Source organism: Ovis aries, chromosome 13 (assembly GCF_016772045.2).
Source record: "Ovis aries strain OAR_USU_Benz2616 breed Rambouillet chromosome 13, ARS-UI_Ramb_v3.0, whole genome shotgun sequence".
Lineage (NCBI taxonomy): Eukaryota > Metazoa > Chordata > Mammalia > Artiodactyla > Bovidae > Ovis > Ovis aries.
The window spans coordinates 74,407,090-74,430,827 of record NC_056066.1 but is presented as its reverse complement, the minus strand read 5'-3'; the positions used below and the strand labels follow the sequence as shown (position 1 = coordinate 74,430,827).

At 43.1% G+C, this 23,738-nt stretch overlaps 2 protein-coding genes across 2 annotated transcripts; both read left to right on the top strand.

The window, feature by feature from the left end:
- The first annotated feature begins 1,257 nt into the window (after positions 1-1,257).
- Positions 1,258-6,513, top strand: WFDC9 (WAP four-disulfide core domain 9). The gene is made up of 4 exons (XM_042230198.2): positions 1,258-1,385; positions 4,502-4,650; positions 5,354-5,498; positions 6,265-6,513. Exons 2-4 carry the CDS (start codon positions 4,560-4,562, stop codon positions 6,284-6,286), a joined length of 258 nt encoding a protein of 85 aa, XP_042086132.2. The 5' UTR covers positions 1,258-1,385; positions 4,502-4,559; the 3' UTR covers positions 6,287-6,513.
- Positions 6,514-9,494: 2,981 nt separating this feature from the next.
- On the top strand, positions 9,495-11,914 carry LOC121816234 (protein WFDC10B-like). Its single transcript, XM_042230196.2, has 3 exons — positions 9,495-9,693; positions 10,957-11,106; positions 11,635-11,914. The coding sequence occupies exons 1-3, from the start codon at positions 9,567-9,569 to the stop codon at positions 11,700-11,702; spliced, it is 345 nt and encodes a 114-aa protein (XP_042086130.1). The 5' UTR covers positions 9,495-9,566; the 3' UTR covers positions 11,703-11,914.
- Positions 11,915-23,738: the final 11,824 nt, after the last annotated feature.

Here is a 23,738-nt window from a genome sequence, read left to right as displayed (position 1 = left end):
CAAAATGTGATTTCTGATAATTGCACAGCCCTCACTTAACATAAATGCCTATTGTCAAGCATCTGTATTACATTAATTACTGATTATCTAGACAATATCCTGTTGAACATTTTTATTCAGAAATCCTTTTTTCTTTTTCTTTTAAAGTAAAGCAGCTGGAATTTGTGGGTGAGAAAGTGAGTAGGTACATAGTGTTCTTCCTGGCTTAGCAGGAGACACTTCTTACATCAAAGAAAATCCAGGACTTCTGGATGGGTGAATATCAAAGATGCTGCGATGTGACCAGTATGTTCCTGAGTGGGAATGAAAGATGGGCTGCAACCAAAATCACCTTTAAGTTCCCGGCCTTTGAACTGACTTTTTCTCATCTTCTGCCCCCTGTTCCAGACCACAGCCCCCTGCCCTCTCCTGCCACCCCCCCACCCCCCCGCCCAACTCTCCCAGTAGGAAGGAGCCAGATAAAAAAACTCAGCCTGTTACTGCAGACACTCCACTCAGATACCTTCAGAGATAGGTGGAGGTAAGGGTTTTGAGGCGTGAGCCTTTATTTGTGGCTTGCTCAGGTGAGTTTCCTGCCCAGTGATGTCAACATTCGTCCTGTTAAATGGGGATTACTGCCTGAGGTACGAATAAGAAAGTTGATAGGGCATGGGAACTGTTTGTTGTGCTCTCGGTAAAAGGAGCAGAGAGTAAACAACATAACAATATCCCTGACTAGAAAGCCCCTGTTCTCTCCTTTAACATCTAGAAAGCCCAGGACCCTGAATCTGGGGGAGGGGGCAGTAGTTTTGTGTCTTTGTGATGCCTAGAGACCATTTCATTGCCATACATCCTGTGTCATCATGGACAAAAGATTCACCCAGACCTCTGTATGTGAGTGGTACACAGCCTGGGTGGGATGATACTTTTCCTCCCTGGGATCATTTAGTACACCTGAGGTGTGCAAAGAAGGGAACTGGGGCAACCCCAGGATCCTGAACAAGCCCTCTAGGGACAAGTGAGAAGCTCAGAGAACAGGACGAAGAATGCGGCTCTTTAAATGAACAGATCTCAAAGCTCTGGCAAACTTGCGTCTAGAATGCTATTTTTGAATACAAATAAACAGCTTCAATGAACCTATTGCTTTGAATTTATTGTGTCTGTCTTCCTCCTTCTGTGTGCAAAAGGCGGGGGTGTCAAGAATTCAGAGGTCGGTCCCAATCCATGCCCAACTCCACCCAGTTCTCTTATGCCTCACCCCTGCCTATAAGTGGTTAACAGAGCATCCTCATTACATACCTGTCTTGCTATGTGCTGCTGCCTTTGGAGGATCAGAAGAACACTGAGCCCGGACCAAGGACTGGGAATCTTACCACTCTCAGCTGGCTTTCCAGTGCACAAAAAATGTGAGTGATTTACAGGATTTCTGGAAGCCCACTGTGCTCTAAGAGAGTGCTCCTTTGGCTTGGAGCTTCACCAGTTAAGTTGTATCCTTTGGTATAAATATTGCCCAATGTGGCAGGAGGTGAACTTCACAATTTGCCCTCCCCATGCCCTGCTGAAGCAGGCTGGCAAGAATGTGGGTTCTGAATGGACATGGTTGGAGAGCAGATATAAGCATCTGAGTGGAAGCCCCCAGACATCTGATCTTTTACCTTTTCAGTTTTTTGATTCTGCCATGGGGTATGTGGGATCTTAGTTCCCCAACCAGGATTGAACCTATGCTCCCTGCAGTGTAGGCACGGTGCCTTAACCCCTGGACCGCCAAGGAAGTAGCTTTTTTTTTTGCCTTTTAAGGGCTTTTTCTCTCCTCTTCTTTCATTAATCTCCTTCTCTTACTGTCTCTCATCTCCTAAATCCAATTTGCCTCTAAGTCAATGCATCTAGGGATTCACATGCCTAAAATGTGCATTTTTGCAACTTCCAAATTTCACGTATTCTGAGTGGACAATGAGTTTTCAAAGATCCCTTTGAAAAACTCCACACCTTTTAAATAATCTCTAGTACTAGCCTTGCTTTTAAGCAAAGGCATGTTTTTTCATTCCGAGGAGAGTGGTTTCATAGAATTTTCTGTGATGATGGAGACATTCTACATCTAACCTATCCAATAGAATAGCCACTAGCTTCATGTGGATATTGAAGCCTGAAATGCCTGGAAACTAAACTTAAGTTTAATTTTTAATTGAAGTATAGTTGATTGATGACAGTGTGTTAGTTTCAGGTGTACAGCATAGTTTTTTTTTTTTTTTTAAGGTTATATTCCATCAAGATACTGGGTATAATTCCCTGAGCTACACAGTAAAATTATGTTGTTTATCTTGCACTTTAAGTTAATTAATTTATATAGTCATAGGTCCCAGTGGCCACCATGTTGGACAGTGTAGTCTTCTGCTGGATTGAAAAATTTCTAAACAAAGACTTTCAGGGAGAAAAACAACCTCTACCTTGTTACTATGTTATTCGTGATATCAGAATTTTACCCTTTTCTTAGATTCTTTCATTTTTCTTCCTGTTTGGTTTTAAGAGAGCAAGACAGCAGATAAAGGATGAAGGAAGCAGATGGGAGAGGGCGGGGACTTCTAATTAAGTCTCCTCCCCCCATGTCCAACTTCCCCCACCCCTCAGCTGCCAGTTGTCAGCAGGCTATCTCATCTTTTTTCTGCTGCTTTGTTTTCTCCTGAGTGCTTACTATCAAATATGTATTTGCTTATTCTCTTGCTTAACTAGAATGGCAACTCTACAAACGTATGGATTTTTGCCTGTTTTCTTCATGACATGGGGAATGATCGTAATATTTATCTTTGTATTGTTGGCATGACTTGCGTGATGTGATCATATTATTTTTGTCTCCCCCTGTTCTGTTCGATTTTATTCAGAATCTATTTATTCAGAATAGATTTTATTCTATTCAGGAAACAGCTAGTTTTTTCCTTGCTTCTTCAGGAAAACTTTGTGTGACTTTAGTCACAAAACATTTTCTCAACCTAATCATTAAAATGTACAGGCCCACAAAATTAGCCACAACTTCCTAAACTGTTTAGAACTGTGGATCCTCCTTTTTCTCAGAGGCTCCAGCTGTGGAAGAGGATGTGGCCAACATCTTTCTCTTGGGTTCTTTGTGATTCTGTTCCTCCGCCCCCAACTGGTTTAAAAAAGTTTCTGGCCCCTGAGTAGTAGAGGGAGGAAGGACCACTAAAAGAGACTGGGAAAGTTCTCACACAGTAGACATGATCACTGGCTGGCATTGGGCTTTTGGTCCTCTCTTATGGGTGATTTCAAGAGTTCATTGGAGACACAAAATGGCATCAGGCCATTTACAATTCAGCTACTTCTCAAACTGTAGCCCTCTTCTCTGCTACCACAGGTCACTTTAGACACACTCCTTACCCTTCAGAGTCTTCAGCCATGACTGGAACACAAGTCTACAGTGTCCCCGTAAACGTTGGGGGACATACTGGAGACTCTGAGTAGCATCCACAGAGCTTATGCTCCCAGCTTGGAATTAGAAGACAGCATGTCTACTTCTCTGGGCAAAGCTTTTGACCAGTCTCCTGCAACATCCTCTAACTCCTTCAACTTTGGATCATCTATGCAGATGAAATTTTTTTTTTTTCAGTTTTTAACAATTTTATTAATTTTTATTGGAGTACAGTTGCTTCACAATGCTGTGTGAAAGTCTTGCTTCTAAGTTTGGTCAGCAACTTTTCTCAAGTCCTGCTGAGTCGTCTATCTCATCCACTTTGTCTTAAGATCTCAACTAAAACTTCCACTATGTCATACTGTTACCTGTGTTCTTAACAGATCAGACTATTTCAAGTGTTCTACTTTTCCAATTTCATAACATAATGGTCACAACATAAAAGCATAGACATTATACAGTTATCTCTGGGTGGCGGAATAATGGATAACACTTACCCATTTCCTCTTTAAAAAAAAAAAATTAGCTGTGCTGGGTCTTCGTTGCTGTGCAGGCTTGTTTTGGTGAGTGGGGGCTACTCTCTAGGTGTACTGCATGAACTTCTCATTCCAGTGGCTTCTCTTGTTGCTGAGCACAGGCTCTAGAGTGTTCAGGCTTCAGTAGTGGCAGCATGTGGGCTTAGGAGTTTCAGCTCCTGGGCTCCAGAGCACAAACAGTTGTGGCATACATGCTTAGTTGCTCCGTGGCACATGGGGTCTTCCCAGACCAGAGATCAAACTCGTGTCTCCCGCATTGGTAGGCGGATTGTTTACCGCTGAGCCACCAGGGAAGCTCTCCTGTTTGTATTTTTTTGTTTTAACAATACAACCTGAAGATAAATTGCTTTTTGATCAGAAAAAAACAATGCATTAAAAAAAAAGGTAATTTCATAAAGTAAAGGGTAGCTAATGTGAATGGGGAAGAAGTCCAGGGAAGCCATTGGCTAGTTTGCTGTTGGGTGCCAGTGGGTGGAAAGGAAAAATAAGAGAAGAACAGCACAATATTCACAAGCATTTTCTCTTTCTTTCCTACCCTGTCCCCTTAATTCCTGTCTATCTCTAGTAGCATCGGGAAAAGACCTGCTTTCTGCCAAAGCCTAATCCATACACACGTAGAAACGACCATGAAGCCCTGGATTCTCCTACTCATGCTTCTCACCTATGAGCTTGTGATGTTTCTGCCTGTGCTGGGAGGCCTCAAGAACAAACTTGTCTGTAGGTGGTGTGGCCAGGGAGGAGGGTGCTTTGCCCAGGCCTGGGGTGTCTGTTATAACAGATTCGGGGCCCATATTTCTAGGATCACCCTTTAAATGAACAGAGTCCTCCTTCAAGCAAGAGAAGTCCAAGAAAGATTAGGTTGGCTGCTCCAAAACTGGCATCTTCTCAAGCTTCCTTTCCCAGCTCTGAAAGCCGTAGTGGGTACATGGAAAGGGAATGTGGCTTTTGCCCACATTCCATAACCTAGCAGGATATAATAGTTGCCAATGTCAGACCACCTTAGGTGGAGAAAGGACCAACACAGAGTTTCCCTCTGAGCCTACAGTTTTCCAGTCTGAAAATTGGGTATGGAAATTAGAGCTAGAGACTATTACAGACCTTGCAATCTAAAGTTATATGGGAACGGACTTGGTGAAGTGGTGTCATCTGTGTTGGGGTTGTCTGAAGCCCCATCTTTAGGCAACCTGGACAGAACCCGAAGCCCTGCAATGCTGTGGGAACATGTGTTAAGAGGGAAGTCATGCCATATAAGGATGGTCTTCTGTAAAAAGCCATGGGCTAGGATTCACAGAGGGATTCTCTTCAAAGGCAGAAAAATACTTTGTGGCTTAGAGCTCAGGGATTTTTCAACTTAAGAAAGGGTTTCTTGTCCAAGTGGTGGGTGGATAGACACTGCCAACTTCTACCCTCTTGATTCCAGATGGACTAAAAGACATTGATCAATGCTGGGTACAGCCTCCATCATTAAGGTATTGTGTAAAAAGATGCACTAAATTAAGGGAATGTTCCTTTCCAAATCACACATGCTGCTGGACCTACTGTGGGAACATCTGCATGAATGATGAGTGAGTTGCTTGGGGTGGGAAGGTTGGCCTGGGGATGCTTCCTTAACTGCTCCTTGTCCTCGTTCAGAAGGTGTGACCTGGGACAGAAGATATCATCACCCAAACCCTGGTCAAAAAGACAAGCAGCATAAGGCAACGTCCTCCTGCCCCCTCACCTAGGCTGCCACTCACTGCAAAGTAAACCAAGAAACCAGCATGGGGGCCCTCCACATATTTTTTCACTCTCATTCAATTCCCCGCAACATCACCCATCAATTTGTTCATTCTTCCCTTGTCCCATCTCCCCTTCCAATTATTGCCTCAATCTGGCCTCTCCACTGGCCCCTTTTCTTAGCCAGGCCCAAGGAGACCATGTCTTTACTTGTCTGTTCAACTGGCAAATCTCTTGAGAGAAATTGATTAAAAGCAGGTAACTCCTGATCTTCTAGGAAGACTCCCTGTTTCCATTAACTGGGACTAGAAAGTTAGTTAAGTCACTCAGTCATGTCTGACTCTTTGTGACCCCGTGGACTGTAGCCCACCAGACTCCTCCGTCCATGGGATTCTCCAGGCAAGAATACTGGAGTGGGTGGCCATTTCCTTCTCCAGGGGATCTTCTCAACCCAGGGGTCGAACCCAGGTCTCCCGCATTGCAGGCAGACGCTTTAACCTCTGAGCCACCAGGGAAGCACCTGGTGCTTAACTGGGACTAAAGGAGCAGTTAAGTTTGGGAATGGATGCCCCCCAGAGTTCTGTGACTTTTAACCACTTAACTTTTCTCTTCCAGGGAACCTTTTAAATTCAAGTAAAAATCCTAGTTTCAAGCTGACTTCCTCCTAACTAGTGTGGGCTGGAGGCTATGTGGTCAAGAAGAGGGCTGCCTGGTTCTCTGTTGGGATACCCACTCGCTCCATCTGAGGATTTCTGTTCTTCCTTGACCTTTCAATCTTGAGAAGGCTCACGTCTTTGCCAAATAAACTGATGTACCATCTTGAGCATTCTGTGTGTGTTGGTACTTTATCCCTGTGGCTTCATTTCTTTCATTATAACCCTCAACAGCCCCCAGAAGTGTTCCCATCCCATCATGGGCACAGGCACTCAACTCTGTCTTTCAATTAGACCCATGTATTAGTCTGGCATGCTCATGGTTGTAGCAAAAATACAGAGTTTATAAAAATCTTGGGGGGCCATGTACTCTAGATCTCATGTGCTGCAACCACTGAAGCCCGCAGGCCTTAGAGCGTGTGCTCTGCAACAAGAGGAACCACCACAATGAGAAGCCCGCACAGTGCAACTAGAGAGTAGCCCCCATTTGCAGCAACGAAGACCCAGCTCAGCCAGAAATAAATAAATAAGTTTAAAAATAATTTTAAAAACTTATGTGGTCAACACAGTAAATTTTCTCCTTATTCATAATACATCAGGGTGATCAATGAACGATCCATGTCAAGATTCAAGGGTCCTGGCTCCTCCCATCTATAGCTCCATCATCTCCTAGGGCTGCTTCTGCATCCAGCCAGCAGATGGGAAAAGAAAGCTAGGATGGAGGCTCATATGGAAGGCTTTTAAGGGCCAGGCCTAGAAGTGAAGTTTATTATTTCTCTCCAATATTCTGTTTGCCATAATGTGGTCCCACCTATTGGCAAAAAAGACTAAGAATTACAGTCTAGCTCTGTGCTCAGTAAGAACAGGAAAATGGATTTGGTGAACACATGACAGTCTCTCACCTGCCTATTTATGAAAAACCAGACTCCTGAAGTAAGACCTAAGATGCTGGCCTCCATATCACTTTGGCCCCAGGAGCAAGCACCCTTGATAACCTCTGTTGTTGGGCTTTCCTGGTGGTTCAAACAGTAAAGAATCCACCTGCAATACAAGAGACCGGGGTTCAATCCTTTAGTCAGGAAGATCCCTGGAGAAGGAAATGGCAACCAACTGTGGCAATCTTGCCTGGAGAATCCCATGGACAGAAAAGCCTGGCAGGCTGTAGTCTGTAGGGTTGCAAAGAGTCGGACATGACTGAGGTGACTTAGCACACTGGCTAGTGCTTTGGAGCTCAGAACAATGAAAAGGGACAATGGGCCAGGGGCTTGGGTAAACATCCTCAGGAGCAGGTGCCCCTGGGGATCTCCCTTCACCGCCAGAGTGGTATTTTGCTTTTTCCCAGTTTAGAGATCCTGTTTCCTAGACCCCACTTCTGTTTCTTAACAACTTCATTTTGGTAATATATATACCTGACAGGGGCTTCCTCAGAGAGATTGTTTGAGAACTAATTAAATAAAATAAATTGAAATTTTTGAGAGCTTTCATGCCTTTGTTCTACGCTAATCTTAATATATAGTTCTGCTAGGGTATCAGTTTGGATTTTCAACTATAGGTAACAGTGACCAAGAAGAAAATGGTGGCTTAAATAAGAGATGTTAATTGTTTTTCAGGCACAAGATTCAAGATTTAGGTATCCAGAACAAGATCTTCTACCACAAAACTATAGAAGATCCAGCTTCCTTTTGGTCCACTGTCCTTGACGTGATGCTTCCAATTTTAAGGTCACCTCATGATCCACAAGGACTGAGCAAGATATCAGATATCCCCCTCAACCAAGTATAAAAGTCAGGCAGATGAAAAAGTTAAACCAGAGTAAGAAACTTCAAAGCACAGCAAAACTAGAGGAGACTGGAATAGGCTATGCCTTAAAATTGGAGGAGGAATAACTGCAAGGCCTTAACAGTAAAAATGGCATTGTGGTTGTCTTGTTTTTAAAATATAATCATTGTTTCAATCACTACTATATTTAAAAAATACACTGATTTGGCTGCACCTGGTCTTAGTTGCACCATGCAAGATCTTTAGTTTCAGCATCTGAAATACAGTTCCCTGACCGGGGATTGAACATGGGTCCCTCTGCATTGGGAGCATGGAGTCTTAGCCACTGGACCACCAGGGAGATTCCTATTTCAATCATTATTTCTGCAATTCCTTTTTTTCCATCAAACTCTCTCACCATGAAACTAGGGCCTGATTTTTGTCATTAAAATACTTGTAAACATTAAAATACTTGTAAACAAGTGTTTTGGGGATTAATGAAGTAAGTTTTATTTAAAATCCGTTGTGGTTTTTGGACTCAGAGGGAGAGGGAGAGGGTGGGATGATTTGGGAGAACGGCATTGAAACATGTATACTATCATGTAAGAATCGAATCACCAGTCTATGTCCGATGCAGGATACAGCATGCTTGGGGCTGGTGCACGGGGATGACCCAGAGGGATGTTGTGGGGAGGGAGGTGGGAGGGGGTTCATGTTTGGGATCGCATGTACACCCGTGGTGGATTCATGTCAATGTATGGCAAAACCAATACAGTATTGTAAAGTAAAATAAAGTAAAAATAAAAATTAAAAAAAAAAATCCGTTGTGGCTCAGCTGGTAAAGAATCCGCCTACAATGTGGGAGACCTGGGTTTGATCCCTGGGTTGGGAAGATCTCCTGGAGAAGGGAAAGGCTACCCACTCCAGTATTCTGGCCTGGAGAATTCCATGAACTATATCGCAAAGAGTCGGACATGACTGAGCAACTTTCATTTCACTTCACTTCATAGTTGATTTACAATGTTGTAAATCACTGTAAAGTAAAGTGATTCAGTTATACATACACACATTTAAAAACATTCTTTTCCATTACAGTTTATCATAGGATTACAATTTTTAAAATTTGGGAGTTTACAGCTCTCTTTTATGAAAGATAAAAAGCCCTAGTATCTATCTATATCTAGGTAATGGATAATCAACTGATAATACCTCATTACACTTCTCCATACTTTTCTGTGTTTTTCAAATTGTTAAAATAAAAATTAATAAAGTACAAAGAATCCATTTCTACAATGAGAGGAGTATATAAAGTATAAGAGGAGGCAAGTGCTTCATGAGACATCAATGCCCAGCCCAGGAGTGGTGGCTGAAGACAGAGAGGAGGCAGAACCAGATGGGGCACTGAGAGACAGTCACGTGGTCTCCCAACTCCCCACCCTGAAACCCTGCTTGAGCCCCTGCAGGACCTGGCCCAAGTGCTGGGTCCCCTGCCAGGCTCACCTTCACATGTCCAGGGACAGCATCATGAAGTTGTTGGGTCTCCAGCTGCTGATGCTCTCCTGCGTGGCAATCCTGCCAGTTTCAGGAAGCTGGAAAGAAAGAATAGATTCTTCCTTTGAACTTCCACCTTACAGTAGGTATTTGGGCTGGGCTTCAAGATGAAGAAGGTCCAATTGCAGAGAAGAACCCGGGTCTGTAATAGAAGCACTGGTTCTTTTTTAAAGTCCGGATACCAGAGGAGGGCTGAATGTTTTGTTCTCAATCTTGAGGGTCTTCTGATGCTACAACGAATTTTTTTTAAAATATGTGCACATAGAGTTTTTGTCCAGGAGAGCGCACTTAGCAGTGAAAATCTGCATGGGGTCTAGAGCTTATCTTGAGCTACCAGAAGTTTATGTTCTCAGGAGTTTCAAGGTTGAGCAACAAGCTGGAAAAGGACTGGTAATAATTTCTTGAAATATGCCCTTTGTTTACAGATCTGAGTATTTCAGAACATTAGGTATGGAAAGGAGAGAAAAACACACACTCATCTAGAAAAATGGTACTGATGATCCTAATTGCAAGGCAAGAATAGGGATGCAGACATAGAGAAGGAATTTGTGAACACAGCAGGGGAATGAGAAAGTGGGATGAGTTGGAAGAATAGCATTGGCATAAATACAGTACCATGTGTAAGACAGATACCTAGTGGGACGCTGCTGCATGGAACAGGCAGCTTGAGGTGGTGCTCTGTGATGACCTAGAGGGGTGGAATCGGGGGGAAGTGACAGGGAGGCCCAAGAGGGAGGAGATATATGTTCACATATAACTGATTCACACTGTTGTAAAGCAATTCTACTCCAATGAAAAAATAAATAAAAAATAGATCGAGGGGAAAATAAGCCTGGGTATTCTAAGACTAAAGGCCAATAAAAAAATTCTGTTCCATGAAGGGAAATTTAGAACCACTGGTGTAAAAAAATTGAAATCAATAGAATTGAGGGGAGAGGAGTGGTGAATAACTAGTGATAGATGTTTCTAGGGAAGAACTAGGTGTGCAGGGCCGTTTCCACCAGAGGTGGAACAGTGGAGTCTCTGCTCTGGGACCTGGTTCCCCTCACTCTGTAAAATGAGAGTGGGAGACTGGGAGATCTCTTGGGATTCTTTGTTCTGAAACTTGGGTTTCAGGACCCAGGTTCTGTGAGTTTAAATTCCACAGGGGTGACTTCAGGGTGGCTGGGTTTGTTGGGGGCAGGGGTGGGAGCAGGATCTTGAGTCTGGGCCCTAGGAAGTCCACCTAGACCCCCGGGCAGGGAGAGGAAGAAGAGAAATGAGTGGAGTAGGTCCTGGGGTCTTGGGGGGGCTAATACTGGGAACACTCTTCTTCTGGGAGTCAGTACTCATGTACTCTTCTAAGTTGAGCTAAAGCTGAAACTGAAACCCTGCAACAAGAGCCCCACTAATGAGCAGTGTGCCGTCAAGTGCAAGCTTCACACGGAGTGCCAGCTCGGTCATCACTGCTGCAGTGCCTTCTGTGGAGATGTCTGCATGCTTCTGAAGCCGAACGGTAGGGTCTAAGACGCACCCTTCCTTGCCTTGCCATCTGGTTCTCAAGGACTGTGGACTCCTGGGACGTCCCTGGCAGTCCAGTAGTTAAAACTCTGCGCTTTCAACACAGGGGGCATGGGGATCCATGATCGGGGAAATAAGATCCCACATGCCCCAAGGTACAGCCAAAAGATTTTTAAAAAAAGGAAACCCAAAAGACTATGGATTCCAAATTGCGGGGAGATAGACAGCAGGAGACTCCGCCTCCCCTCCCCTCCCAGTTCCAATATCTAATCAAACCTGGGCTCCCCTGCCTCTTCATTCGTCTGAGTCCCCACTGTCTGCTTGTGGGCCTACCTGATTCATCCAGACTTCAGGAGGTCTGACATTTATGTCTCCTTGCTCATGGCTGACTTAAAACATCCCTAGAGAAGCCTTGTGTGGCCTTTCCCTACACCGCAGAACGCATCTGTGCCCCTATGGTTTGGGAAGATCTGTTGTCTCTGGATTGTGTGATGACTGAGTACCTAACCCTCCTCTCTCCTAGTGAGCAGCAATACAGACCACAAAATCAGCAACATCCTGTCCACCATTCAGCCCACAAAGCACCCGTGAGAGTCGGAGGATACCTGGGAGGCCTTGGAAGAATGTGCCGTGACCTGCAGCAGGATCATCTTCCTGACTCAGCTTTGGGTGGGGGTGAGGAGGGTGGGCCCAGGGCAACGTCCACCTGCCAACCCTCTTCCCTAAGCTATTATGTTAACCGCTTTAATTCCTTGACAAATACGCTGTGACAGTAAAAGAGACATCTGTTTCTTCTTCCATAATGCCCGTATTGTTCGCTGACCATACCACCCCACTTTATACAAGCTCTAAACTTCTGCCTCCCAGTTTTGTTTTGTTTTTCTGATCACATCTTGCACTATGTGGGATCTCAGCTCTCCAACCACTGATGGAACTGGTATCTTCTGCAGTGGAAGCACAGAGGCCTAACCACCGGACCACCAGAGAAGCTCCTGCCTCCCAGTCTGGATCCCCCTACCTCCCCCTCCTTTAGGGGCTTGATGTCCTTAGCCAAGGTTTCTGGATTCTACTCTTCTTTGTCCATGGACCAACCTCCCTGGGATGTTCTTATGGCTACAGAAAACACCGTTCCTCTGAGATCCCCATAACTTGGTATAGCCTTTCTCCTATAATCTCAGGCCTGTGATTTAACTAGTTCATGAACTTCCCAGGTGGCACAGTTGGTAAAGAATCTGCCTGCCAAGGTGGGAGATGCAAGAGACTTGGGTTTGATCCCTTGGTCAGGAAGATCCCCTGGAGTAGGAAATGGCAACCCACTCCAGTATTATTGCCTGGAGAATTTCATGGACAGAGGAATTTGACGGGCTCCTGACAGTCCATGGAGTCAAAAAGAGTAGGCCACAAGTGCACACACATGAAATTACAATCTTACCTAAAGGGGATAGCACCAGTGGTCTAGAATGAAAGGAAATACCCCTGGCCTCCCCAAGTTCTCTTCCTGAACAATACCTAATGTATTACCATTACTTATTCAATCATTTGGCATCTACAGGAATATTTTCAGATGTAAATACTCCTAGAAATCGTAAGCAACTTTTGGAGGGTGGTAGCCTACCATGTGCCCAGGATGGTGGCAAGGCCGCTCTACCTAACTGAGGGTGTCACAAACTCTATCTGTTAGCATTTTACCCAAGGAAGGAGGTATGATCCAAACAGGTGGAAACCAGAATGAGGCATGACAAGAAGGGGCCAATGGACAGACAGACAATCAGTGCAATAAAGTACAGAAGACAGGGTAGTTGGTATGGGTAGATGTAATCAGGCTTCCTGCAAGAAGAGATGCTTGGTCCTATCTTGAAGGATAGAAAGGAATTGGAATGCCCCAAATGATAGTTATTTTCCCTCCTTGAGTAAATTAAATATAGACTTGGGGGGAGAGGAGAGGGAGCTTGAAAGACACGGAAGCCTGCTACCCTAACCTCCTCCTGCCTCCAATAGCAACAGATGAGTTTGCCAAAAGGGTTGGATCATGAATTTGGTATTAAATTCTATGACCCTAGCATTTCTAATTTGCAACTTTTCCATTTTGATCTGTGCTGTTATGCCCGTAAAGCCTGCAGAGAATAAGTTGTTGTTCAATTGCTAAGTCGTGTCTAACTCTTTGCGACCCCACGGACTGCAGCAAGCCAGACCTCCATGTCCCTTCCAGAGTTGGCCCAAGTTCATGTGCATTAAATCGGTGATGCCATCCAACCATCCCATCCTGTTTGCCAAAATTAGTAAAGGAGAACAAACAGGCACTAACAGGTGACTGAACCTATCCAAATTCACTGGGCAACTTGAGGATGAATGAATATGCAGACCTCATTCTCCAAACACATCTGTACTTGAGTTTACTGAAGTATATCTGTGTCAGGGGACAAAGATGTGCTTCAAGGAAGGGGTCTGGTGGGGAATAGAGTTAGAGAGGGGCAGTGTGCAGAAAAAGCATTAAGTGAGATGCATAATGGAGCACAGGTCCTTAATGTTTTCCTGGACAAGCAGGGGGTGATTGCCTTAGGACAAAACCAATGAACTAGTCACTGTTGAGTGATTAGAGAAAAAGAAAGTTGAGAAAAATCTCTGGAATCACTTGTCAGAGAGAACACTCTCATTTACCCCGGGGTGTGCTAGGAACACACTGAAACAGCCTTTGCACCTGGTTATCTAGCTTCAAAGCGTGGAGTCAACCCACTCTGGAAATGGGTGGTGATTGGTACTCAAAGATGTGTACTGAGAGCCCCCCAGGGGATCTCATTTTGGCTTTACTGGGAGGATTGGTCCTAAGTAAACTGGCCTGCCATGGCCAGAAGCATGATCGATCAGCAGGCAGTTTTAACATCCTTCTCTCAGTAACTGATAAATAGGATGATGAGTCTGCTCCCTCCCCCACAAAATCAGCAAAGAGACAGAATATTTGAGCAACATAAACAAAAAGTGACTACTCAACTTATATCAAAAAGAATTCAGGACTTCTTGGTGGTCCAGTGGTTAAGGATCCTCCTGCCAATGCAGGGAACATGAGTTCAATCCCTGGTCTAGGAAGATTCCACATGCCTCAGGGTAATAAGTCCATGAGCCACAACTACTGACGCCCCTGCACCTAGAGCCCGGGCTCTTCAACAAGAGAAGCCGCCACAATGAGAAGCCTGCCCAACACAACTAGAGAGTGGTCCCCACTGTCCACAGCTAGAGAAAGCCCAAGTGTAGCAATAAAGACCGACTGCAGCCAAAAATAAACAACAAAGAATTCAACATTTCTGTGGAATATACTACCCCCCGCCCCCAGCACATGCGTGTGTGCTCAGTCACTTCCGACATGTCCAGCTCTTTGCGACCCTACGGACTGTAGCCCAGCAGGCTCCTCAGTTCATGGGACTTTCCAGGTAAGAGTACTGGAGTGAGTTGCCATGTCCTCCTCCAGGGGATCTTGCCAACCCGGGAACTGGACCCGCATCTACTGTGTCTCCGGCATTGCAGGCAAGGTTCTTTACCATTGAGCCACCAGGGAAGCCACATGGGAAAGTTAAAGGATGTCTCAGTGAATGTCAATAAATTGAAATCAAACTGACTAGAGTGGAAATTCAAAGCGACCACTGTGGAAATAAACTAGAAAATAAAATGAAATAGCTGGAAAATTATCCATATATAATTAAAAATAAGGCAATTCTAAGGAACCATGGGTCAAAATGAAATCATGATAGGAAATAGAAAATATTTTGAACTGAAAATGAAAATATGACAGGTCAAAACATATGGATATAGCATGATGTCAATAAAACAATGACCTAGGAGACCCCAGTCTCTGTCCCCCTACAAAGGACAATAATTAGACAGTTATCTGTGAACAAAAACAGCTCTGGGGGAGCTTTGGAGTCCACTTACAAAATCTGAGCAAGAAAGCTTGAGCAACACAATGGAATACCACCTGAGAGAACCACCTAAGAAAAGAAGAGAACCGTAAGTTTGTTTTCTGTATTTGTGAGCTTGTTTCTGTTTTGTGATTAAGTTCATTTGTGCCATATTTTAGATTCCATATATAAGTGATACCATGCATATAAATATGAATAAAATTGAATCACTTTGCTGTACACCAGAAACTAACATAACATTGTAAATCGACTATTCGTTGTTTACTCTCTAAGTCATGTCGGCGGACTCTTTGCGACCCTGTGGTCTATAGCTCGTCAGACTCCTCTGTCCATGAGATCTCCCAGGCAAGAATACTGGAGTGGGTTGCCATTTCCTTCTCCAGGGGATCTTCCTGATCTAGGGATCAAACAGAAATCAAACACAAGTCTCCTGTGTCTCCTGCCTTGGCAGGCAGATTTTTTACCCCTGAGCCATCAGGGGAGGCCACTACGTCAACAAAAAAGGAAAAAAAAAATTTCTTAAAAAGGAGAAGGGAGAATGGCTGCATTTTGATTACAGCATCCCATCCCTGAAGCAATAATTGCTCAGGAATTGCTCAGTACCCAGTATCAAGAGGAATTTTCCCAGGTAGAAAGAATTCTCCTCCCTAGGAAAGAAAGGATTCTCCTAAGAAAGAAAGAATTCTCCCCTAGGAAAGAAAGGAAACAGATGTCAGAACTTTGGTTATCATCCCTGAGGCTCTGTACACATTTTTCAATATATTTTTCTCTGTTGTTAAAATTGGATAATTTCTATTGCTCTGTCTTCAAGTTCACTGCTCTTTTCTCTGTCATCTACATTCTGATATTAAGCCCATCTAGTGAGTTTTTTATTTCAGTTATCATATTCTTCTCTTAAAAAGTTTCTATTTCAGTCTTCTTTATCTCATCTATTTCTTTGCTGAGGCTTTTTACTTTTTCATCAGTTTCAAGGGTGTTCATAATTGTTTGCTGCAGAATTTCTATAGTAGCTGTTTTCAAGTCTTCATCAGTGACCTAAATGGGAAGCAAATCTAAAAAGGAGTGGATATATGCATATATAACTGATTCACTTTGCTGTACAGCAGAAACTATCACAACTTTGTAAAATAACTATACTCCAGTGAAAAAATATTAAAAAAACGATAACAACAACAAAATCCCTCAATCATAATTACCTTGCCTCTTCCAACTTTATAGAAGAGGGAACAACTCCTATTGTAAGACCTTTGTCATTCAATACAAAGTAAGTTACAGAAATAGGAAAGATTAGGATGCCTATTACAAGCTGTTCGTCAACTGAGAATGGATGTTTTTGGAACAGTTAAGGTGTAGTCAAGGTTTAAAAATTTTGAAAAAATATTAAATGACTTATTTACAGAGAGAAGTTTTTAGATGCATAGAGTAATCTTTGATCTTTACTATGTGAATCAACAAAATGCAAGAGAGCTTCCACTCATGTATTTGCTCTTCTTCAAGAACATCAGTGAATTTGTGGAGAAAATATCACTGGTACATCCATGTATACATGTGCATACTAAGTATTTTATATTTTTATTACTTGCTATCTTGAAAAAATACCAAAGAAATGTAAAAAATAAGTCTTTGTCAGATAATTCCAACATTTATTTCATTTTAGAATTGGAGTCTGTGGATAGTCTTTTCCCTTACGAATTGTTATTTTCCTTTTCCTTCATCCAGTTTCTAGTTCACTCACTCAGTCGTGTCCAATTCCTTGTGATCCCATGGACTGCAACACTCCAGGGTTCCCTGTCCATCACTGCCGGGGGCCAGCGTGAGGAACTCCGCCCATGGCAAAGGTCATGAGGAAGGAGGCTTGGCATACGCAAAGGCGTGATCAAGCCTCAGGAAACCCTCTGTTCCCGAGCATCTACCCCAAAACCAGAGTCTGTTTTATGCTCTCACCTACACCTCTGACTTTACGGGGGGCTCTCGCCCATAACCGTTTCTCTCGGAGATGCAGCTCCAAGGCAATAAAAATTCCTGGGCGTGACAAGAGTGTTTCAGCTTACGGACTCCTCTGAAGGTTATCTAGCCCGCCTCTATAGGTTCATTCGGCCACATGTGATTGTTTACAGCCTCCAAATCTGAGAGGCACGAGATGTTTTAGACTTACTAAAGGCAAATTCTCTTGTGGAGTTAGAAATTATAAGTATAATGGGTTGGTTAGGAATTATATTGGTGAAGGGTTTTTTCATTTGTCAATTTTTTTTTTGTCAATAATTGCTGCTAATTCCCTGCTCTGGGTGGGACAAGGATGTCTCAGGTCAAACCTCTCTGCTGACAGACTAGCTTGTGTGACAAGATTATCCATACTCCTGCCACATGATTGTTTACTACCTCTTAACCATAAACAGCACAGAGAGTTTTGGAGTATTTTGAGAGTCTTAATTAGCATAGGGCTTTTTCTTCTTGTTGAGTCAATGATTGCTGCCAGGCCTCCATATCCTTAGGCACCTAGGAATATATTAATCAATGTATTTGGAATATAGCAAAGGAAATATAGTAGTTTGATGTTAGCAATACTAGACTTTTTGAGTTAATGGATTTTCTCTTTTGTAATAGATCACTGTACTTTGTTATAAATCACTGTGTCCTTGCTATGTAAGAATGTAACTTTATCATATCTTAAGACTAAATAGATCTTAAGGGGAGCATTGGTGAAAGGATTTTCATTTGTTGGGCTGATGTTTGCTGCTAAATCTCCATGTTCCCTACGCTTATAATGACTATAACTAGCATATAGGAAAAAATAAGTATTAACCTTTAAGCATATAGGAGAAATAAGTATTAACCTTTAAGACTAATCATGTTAACCTTGGGTTAAATAAATTCCTTTCTTGATTGTAACTCACTACACCCTCACCCTATAGGAATGTAACTTTATTTGGAGGGTGGTGCCTGGTTTAAGAAAAAACACCCTTGAAAGAAATAAGTTTTTTGGTTATCAGAAAGAAAGGATCATAAAATGTCAGCAGGTCTCACTCATGGCCAGAAGATGATGTACCTTTTTGATACATTTATGTGAAGCACCTGATTTTGATAAAGGTCAGGACTGCTGACTCCCATGTGACTCTGTATTCATCCCTATGTGTAACAAAAGGTATATAAGCAACCCCAAAATAAAGAAATCGGATCAGTTTCCGGAAAGACTGATTCCCCATGTCACTTCTTTCTTGCTCCCGTTTTTCTGGCTGAATTCCCATCTGGAGCATGGATGCTATTCCATGTAATCCAAGTTATTCAGCCTCCTTTTCTCCACTAATCTTCCTACTGCACTATCCATTTCTAATCTCTCTGTATCTGTGATTAAATACGTATTTTTCCAAAGACACCGACTCTGTCCCCCCACCTTCGAATCACCCTGGATCCACCGGGGCTGGACCCTGACACATCACCAACTCCTGGAGCCTACTCAAGCTCATGTCCATTGAATCGGTGATGCCATCCAACCATCTCATCCTCTGTGGTCCCCTTCTTCTCCTTCCTTCAATCTTTCTCAGCATCAGGGTCTTTTCCAATGAGTCAGATCTTCACATCAGGCGACCAAAGTACTGGAGCCTTCAGCTTCAGCATCAGTCCTTCCAGTGAATGTTCAGGACTGATTTCCTTTAGGATTGATCGGTTTGATCCCTTTGCAGTTCAAGGGACTCTCAAGAGTCTTCTCCAATACCATAGTTCAAAAGCATCAGTTCTTTGTTGCTCAGCTTTCTTTATAGTCCAGCTCTCACATCCATACATGACTACTGGACAAACCATAGCTTTGACTAGATGAGCCTTTGTTGGCAAAGTAACGTCTCTATTTTTAATATACTGTCTAAGCTGGTCATAACTTTCTTTCCAAGAAGCAAGCATCTTTTAATTTCATGGCTGCAGTCACCATGTGCAGTTTTGGAGCCCAAGAAAATAAAGTCTGTCACTGTTTCCATTGTTTCCCCATCTATTTACCATGAAGGGATGGGACTGCATGCTATGATCTTTGTTTTTTGAATGTTGAGTTTTAAGCCAGCTTTTCCACTCTCCTTTGCACTTTCATCAAGAGGCTTTTCAGTTGCTCTTCACTTTCTGCCATAAAGGTGGTGTCATCTGCCTATCTGAGGTTATTTATATTTCTCCTGGAAATCTTAATTCCAGTTTGTGCTTCATCTAACGTGGCATTTCGCATGATGTACTCTGTGTAGAAGTTAAATAAGCAGGATGACAATAAACGGCCTTGATGTACTCCTTTTCCAATTTGGATCCAGTCCTTGTCCCATGTCTGGTTTAAATGTTGCTTCTTGACCTGCATACAGATTTCTCAGGAAGCAGGTAAGGTGGTCTCGTATTCCCATCTGTTGAAGAATTTTCCATAGTTTGTTGTGATCTACACGGTCGAAGGCTTTGGTGTAATCAATAAAGTAGAATTAGATGTGTTTTTTTTGGAATTTTCTTGCTTTTTCTATGATCCAACAGATGTTGGCAATTTGATCTCTGATTCCTCTGCCTTTTCTAAATCCAGCTTGAACATGTGGAAGTTCACGGTTCATGTGCTGTTGAAACCTGGCTAGGAGAATTTTGAGCATTACTTTGCTAGCGTGTGAGATGCTAAATAATTTTGGATTATATATTGGACATTTTCAATATTGTATTATGGGACTCTTGGGTCTTGTTTAAATCCACTGGAAAAGGTTGACATTTTGTTTTTAAAAGTCATTGAAATGGTTAGGTTCAGGTTTAAAAGTTCCATCTGTCTTAAGTGGGTGGTGGTTCCAATGTCAGTACAATTTCTAAAGCTTTGCAGTTCATTCAGTAACTTCCCTGCCCATGTACCACCTAGTGGCTAGTCTGGGACCTAGGGAGTGGTGTATTTGTTCATTTCTCCCAAGGTATGTTAAATAGGATTCCATACATGCTTAGAGGTGAGCCTAGGAGTAACCAAATAACTTTATGGGTTCTCTTTCCTGAGTTCTTTTCCCTGTGATCTCCCGAGTATCTTCTGTTTCTGCAAAACACCTAAAAGCAAGGGCTTCGGTTACCCTGCTCCTCTAGGCACTTCCACAACTGCATCCATATTCAGGGCCAAGTGGCAGAAGAACAAAGAAAGAAATGGAGGACGGCAGGGGTCCACTTACTCTCTTAAAAGTACAGCTATACCCCACGAGGAAGATTTCCATTCCTTCAGGGTCTTGGTTCCTTCTAATTCCTGTACTAGTTGCAGCTGTCAAGAGCATAGAATTTCTTAGGGGCCAGGGTGAAAAACAATTAAAAAAAAAAAGAAAGGAAAAAATAGAAAAAAAAACCCCTGGGGATTTCTGCACCTCTTCTGAACATTGCAAGTTCCCTTTCACATGCAAATTTAGAAAGTTTCTTCTGAAGCTCTGTCTCTCTGCACCTTAGTGCTTATTTCCTGGTTAACCAGGAATATTTGATGGAGGAAAAAAATGCCAGTAAACTCATGATTAGTAATGTGGCCCTCGAAGTCTTTCCCAATCTGCCAGCTATTACTTACTTTACCGCTTTTATAGCTCTATTCAGTGAGAGACACAAGGAACCAGAGCCAGTAAGTAGCATTTTTTACCCCTGGAAATGGCTCACCTTTCCTTCTACTAGGCTTTGAGTTTGTGTAAATCTATTTCAGAGCAGGGCTGAGTTTGGGGTGACTGGTTGACGATTGCTGTGGTTGGTCTTGAGTGCACCATGAATTTTAAATTCCATCCTCAAAACAGAAATAGTGTCTGTGTTTTAGGGTGGAGCTGGGTTTATCAGGTTTTTTTTCCCACCAACAACTGCTCCTATTTCAGCTTCGTGCTGGCTCTGAGAATGACACTCTTGCAAGTTGCTTATTACTCAGTGTTTTTAGCCAGGTGAGGCAGGAGGAGGTGTGGTTGGGGTCCATTCTCTGTCATTCTGGTTAAGCCTCAGTCTTAGGTAGATGCACTGTCCCGAGTCTCAGGGGAGTGGTCTTAGTGATCTTGCCCTTCCCCCCACCCCCAGGGACAAAGTTCTGAATCTGGCCAGTATTTCGGCCCCTCCTCCTGCTGCACTGAGATTTCACTGGCACCGCAACAGTATTGCTTCATTCTCTCTAAATGAAAAGTCCCAAAGCAATCTTGAGAAAGAAGAATGGAACTGGAGGAATCAACCTGCCTGACTTCAGGCTCTACTACAAAGCCACAGTCATCAAGACAGTATGGTACTGGCACAAAGACAGAAATATAGATCAATGGAACAAAACAGAAAGCCCAGAGATAACCCACGCATCTATTGACACCTTATCTTTGACAAAGGAGGCAAGAATATACAATGGAGTAAAGACAATCTCTTTAACAAGTGGTGCTGGGAAAACTGGTCAACCACTTGTAAAAGGATGAAACTAGAACACTTTCTAACACCATACACAAAAATAAACTCAAAATGGATTAAAGATCTAAATGTAAGACCAGAAACTATAAAACTCCTAGAGGAGAACATAGGCAAAACACTCGCTGACATAAATCACAGCAGGATCCTCTATGATCCACCTCCCAGAATACTGGAAATAAAAGCAAAAATAAACAAATGGGACCTAATTAAACTTAAAAACTTCTGCACAACAAAGGAAACTATAAGCAAGGTGAAAAGACAGCCTTTGGAATGGGAGAAAATAATAGCAAATGAAGCAACTGACAACTAATCTCAAAAATATATAAGCAACTCCTGCAGCTCAATTCCAGAAAAATAAATGACCCAATCAAAAAATGGGCCAAAGAATTAAAAGACATTTCTCCAAAGAAGACATATAGATGGCTAACAAACACATGAAAAGATGCTCAACATCACTCATTATCAGAGAAATGCAAATCAAAACCACAATGAGGTACCATTTCACACCAGTCAGAATGGCTGTGATCTAAAAGTCTACAAGCAATAAATGCTGGGGAGGGTGTGGAGAAAAGGGAACCCTCTTACACTGTTGATGGGAATGCAAACTAGTACAGCCACTATGGAGAACAGTGTGGAGATTCCTTAAAAAACTGGAAATAGAACTGCCTTATGACCCAGCAGTCCCACTGCTGGGCATACACACTGAGGAAACCAGAATTGAAAGAGACACATGTAACCCAATGTTCACCGCAGCATTGTTTATAATAGCCAGGACATGGAAGCAACCTAGATGCCCATCAGCAAATGAATGGATAAGAAAGCTGTTGTACATATACACAATGGAGTATTACTCAGCCATTAAAAAGAATACATCTGAATCAGTTCTAATGAGGTGGATGAAACTGGAGCCGATTATACAGAGTGAAGTAAGCCAGAAAGAAAAACACCAACACAGTATACTAAGGCATATATATATGGAATTTAGAAAGATGGTAACAATAACCCTGTATGTGAGACAGCAAAAGAGACACAGATGTATAGAACAGTCTTTTGGACTCTGTGGGAGAGGGAGAAGGTGGGATGATTTGAGAGAATGGCATTGAAACATGTATAATATCTTATAAGAAACGAATTGCCAGTCTAGGTTCGATGCAGGATACAGGATGCTTGGGGCTGGTGCACTGGGATGACCCAGAGGGATGGTACAGGGAGAGAGGAGGGGGAGGGGGTTCAGGATGGGGAACACGTGTACACCCATGGCAGATTCATGTTGATGTATGGCAAAACCAATACACTGTTGTAAAGTAATTAGCCTCCAATTAAAATAAATAAATCTAAAAAAAAAAAAAAGGAAAAATCCCTGTTATCAATTAAAAAAAAAAAGAAAAGTCCCTCTGGAGGAAGGACAGGAAAGCTTTCACGTGGAATTTCTTGCCCTTCCATAGTGGGGACTGCCTCGTCTCCCCTCCCCAGTGTTGCCCCTCCAAGAGACTTTATCAGAACTGTAAATTTTTTTCTATGAGGGCCCCGTGGGATTCCTGGAGAGAAAGAAGGTGTGGACTCCCCGCTGTATTTGCAGCCTCAGGGACTGCGCTATCTTGCCAGTGCCCACTCGGCCTCCAGCCATTTGCTACCCCTGGAGGTGTACTCCTTTTACTGGTGACTGCTGCTTGTCTCCAGGTAATCCACTGTGTGTCTCTCTCGACAGGTGCCCATCTTTCTCTAGATCCTGGATGGGTTGATTGGTGAGTTTGAGCAAAGCTGTCCAGCTGTTTTTCAAGGTAAGTTTGGGACGTTTATTTAGCTCTCTGCATCCCTGAGCATAAAGCAAGAGTCTCTTTCCTTTTATTATGAAAATTATTTGCAATTGTGGTGAAAGTGAAGTCACTCAGTCGTGTCCGACTCTTTGTGACCCAATGGTTTGTAGCCCACCAGGCTCCTCAGTCCATGGGATTTTCCAGGCAAGAATACTGGAGTGGGTTGCCATTTCCTTCTCCAGGGGATCTTCCTGACCCAGGGTTGAACTCGGGTCTCCAGCATTGCAGGCAGACGCTTTACCCTCTGAGCCACCAGGGAAGCCATGCATATATAAAGTAGACATACACGTGTGTGTTATTTGTTCGGTCTTATCCGACTCTGTGGCCCCATGGACTGGGGCCCATCAGGTTCCTCCTCTGTCCATGGAATTCTCCAGGCAAGAATACTGGAGAGGGTGGCCAGTTCCTTCTTCAGAGGATCTCCCTGACCCAGGTTCAACCCCTGGGTCTCCTGCATTGCAGGCAGACTCTTTACCATCTGAACCACCAGGGAAGCCCAACTACACAGTTCAGTGGTT

Excerpts from the sequence above, each read along its gene's own strand:
- WFDC9 (XM_042230198.2), top strand. The coding sequence starts at position 4,560 with ATGAAGCCCTGGATTCTCCTACTCATGCTTCTCACCTATGAGCTTGTG. Across the intron at positions 4,651-5,353 it reads CCTCAAGAACAAACTTGTCT|ATGGACTAAAAGACATTGAT; the intron begins GTAGGTGGTGTG and ends TCTTGATTCCAG. Across the intron at positions 5,499-6,264 it reads AACATCTGCATGAATGATGA|GGAACCTTTTAAATTCAAGT; the intron begins GTGAGTTGCTTG and ends TTTCTCTTCCAG.
- LOC121816234 (XM_042230196.2), top strand. The coding sequence starts at position 9,567 with ATGTCCAGGGACAGCATCATGAAGTTGTTGGGTCTCCAGCTGCTGATG. Across the intron at positions 9,694-10,956 it reads CTTTGAACTTCCACCTTACA|TTGAGCTAAAGCTGAAACTG; the intron begins GTAGGTATTTGG and ends TACTCTTCTAAG. Across the intron at positions 11,107-11,634 it reads CATGCTTCTGAAGCCGAACG|TGAGCAGCAATACAGACCAC; the intron begins GTAGGGTCTAAG and ends CCTCTCTCCTAG.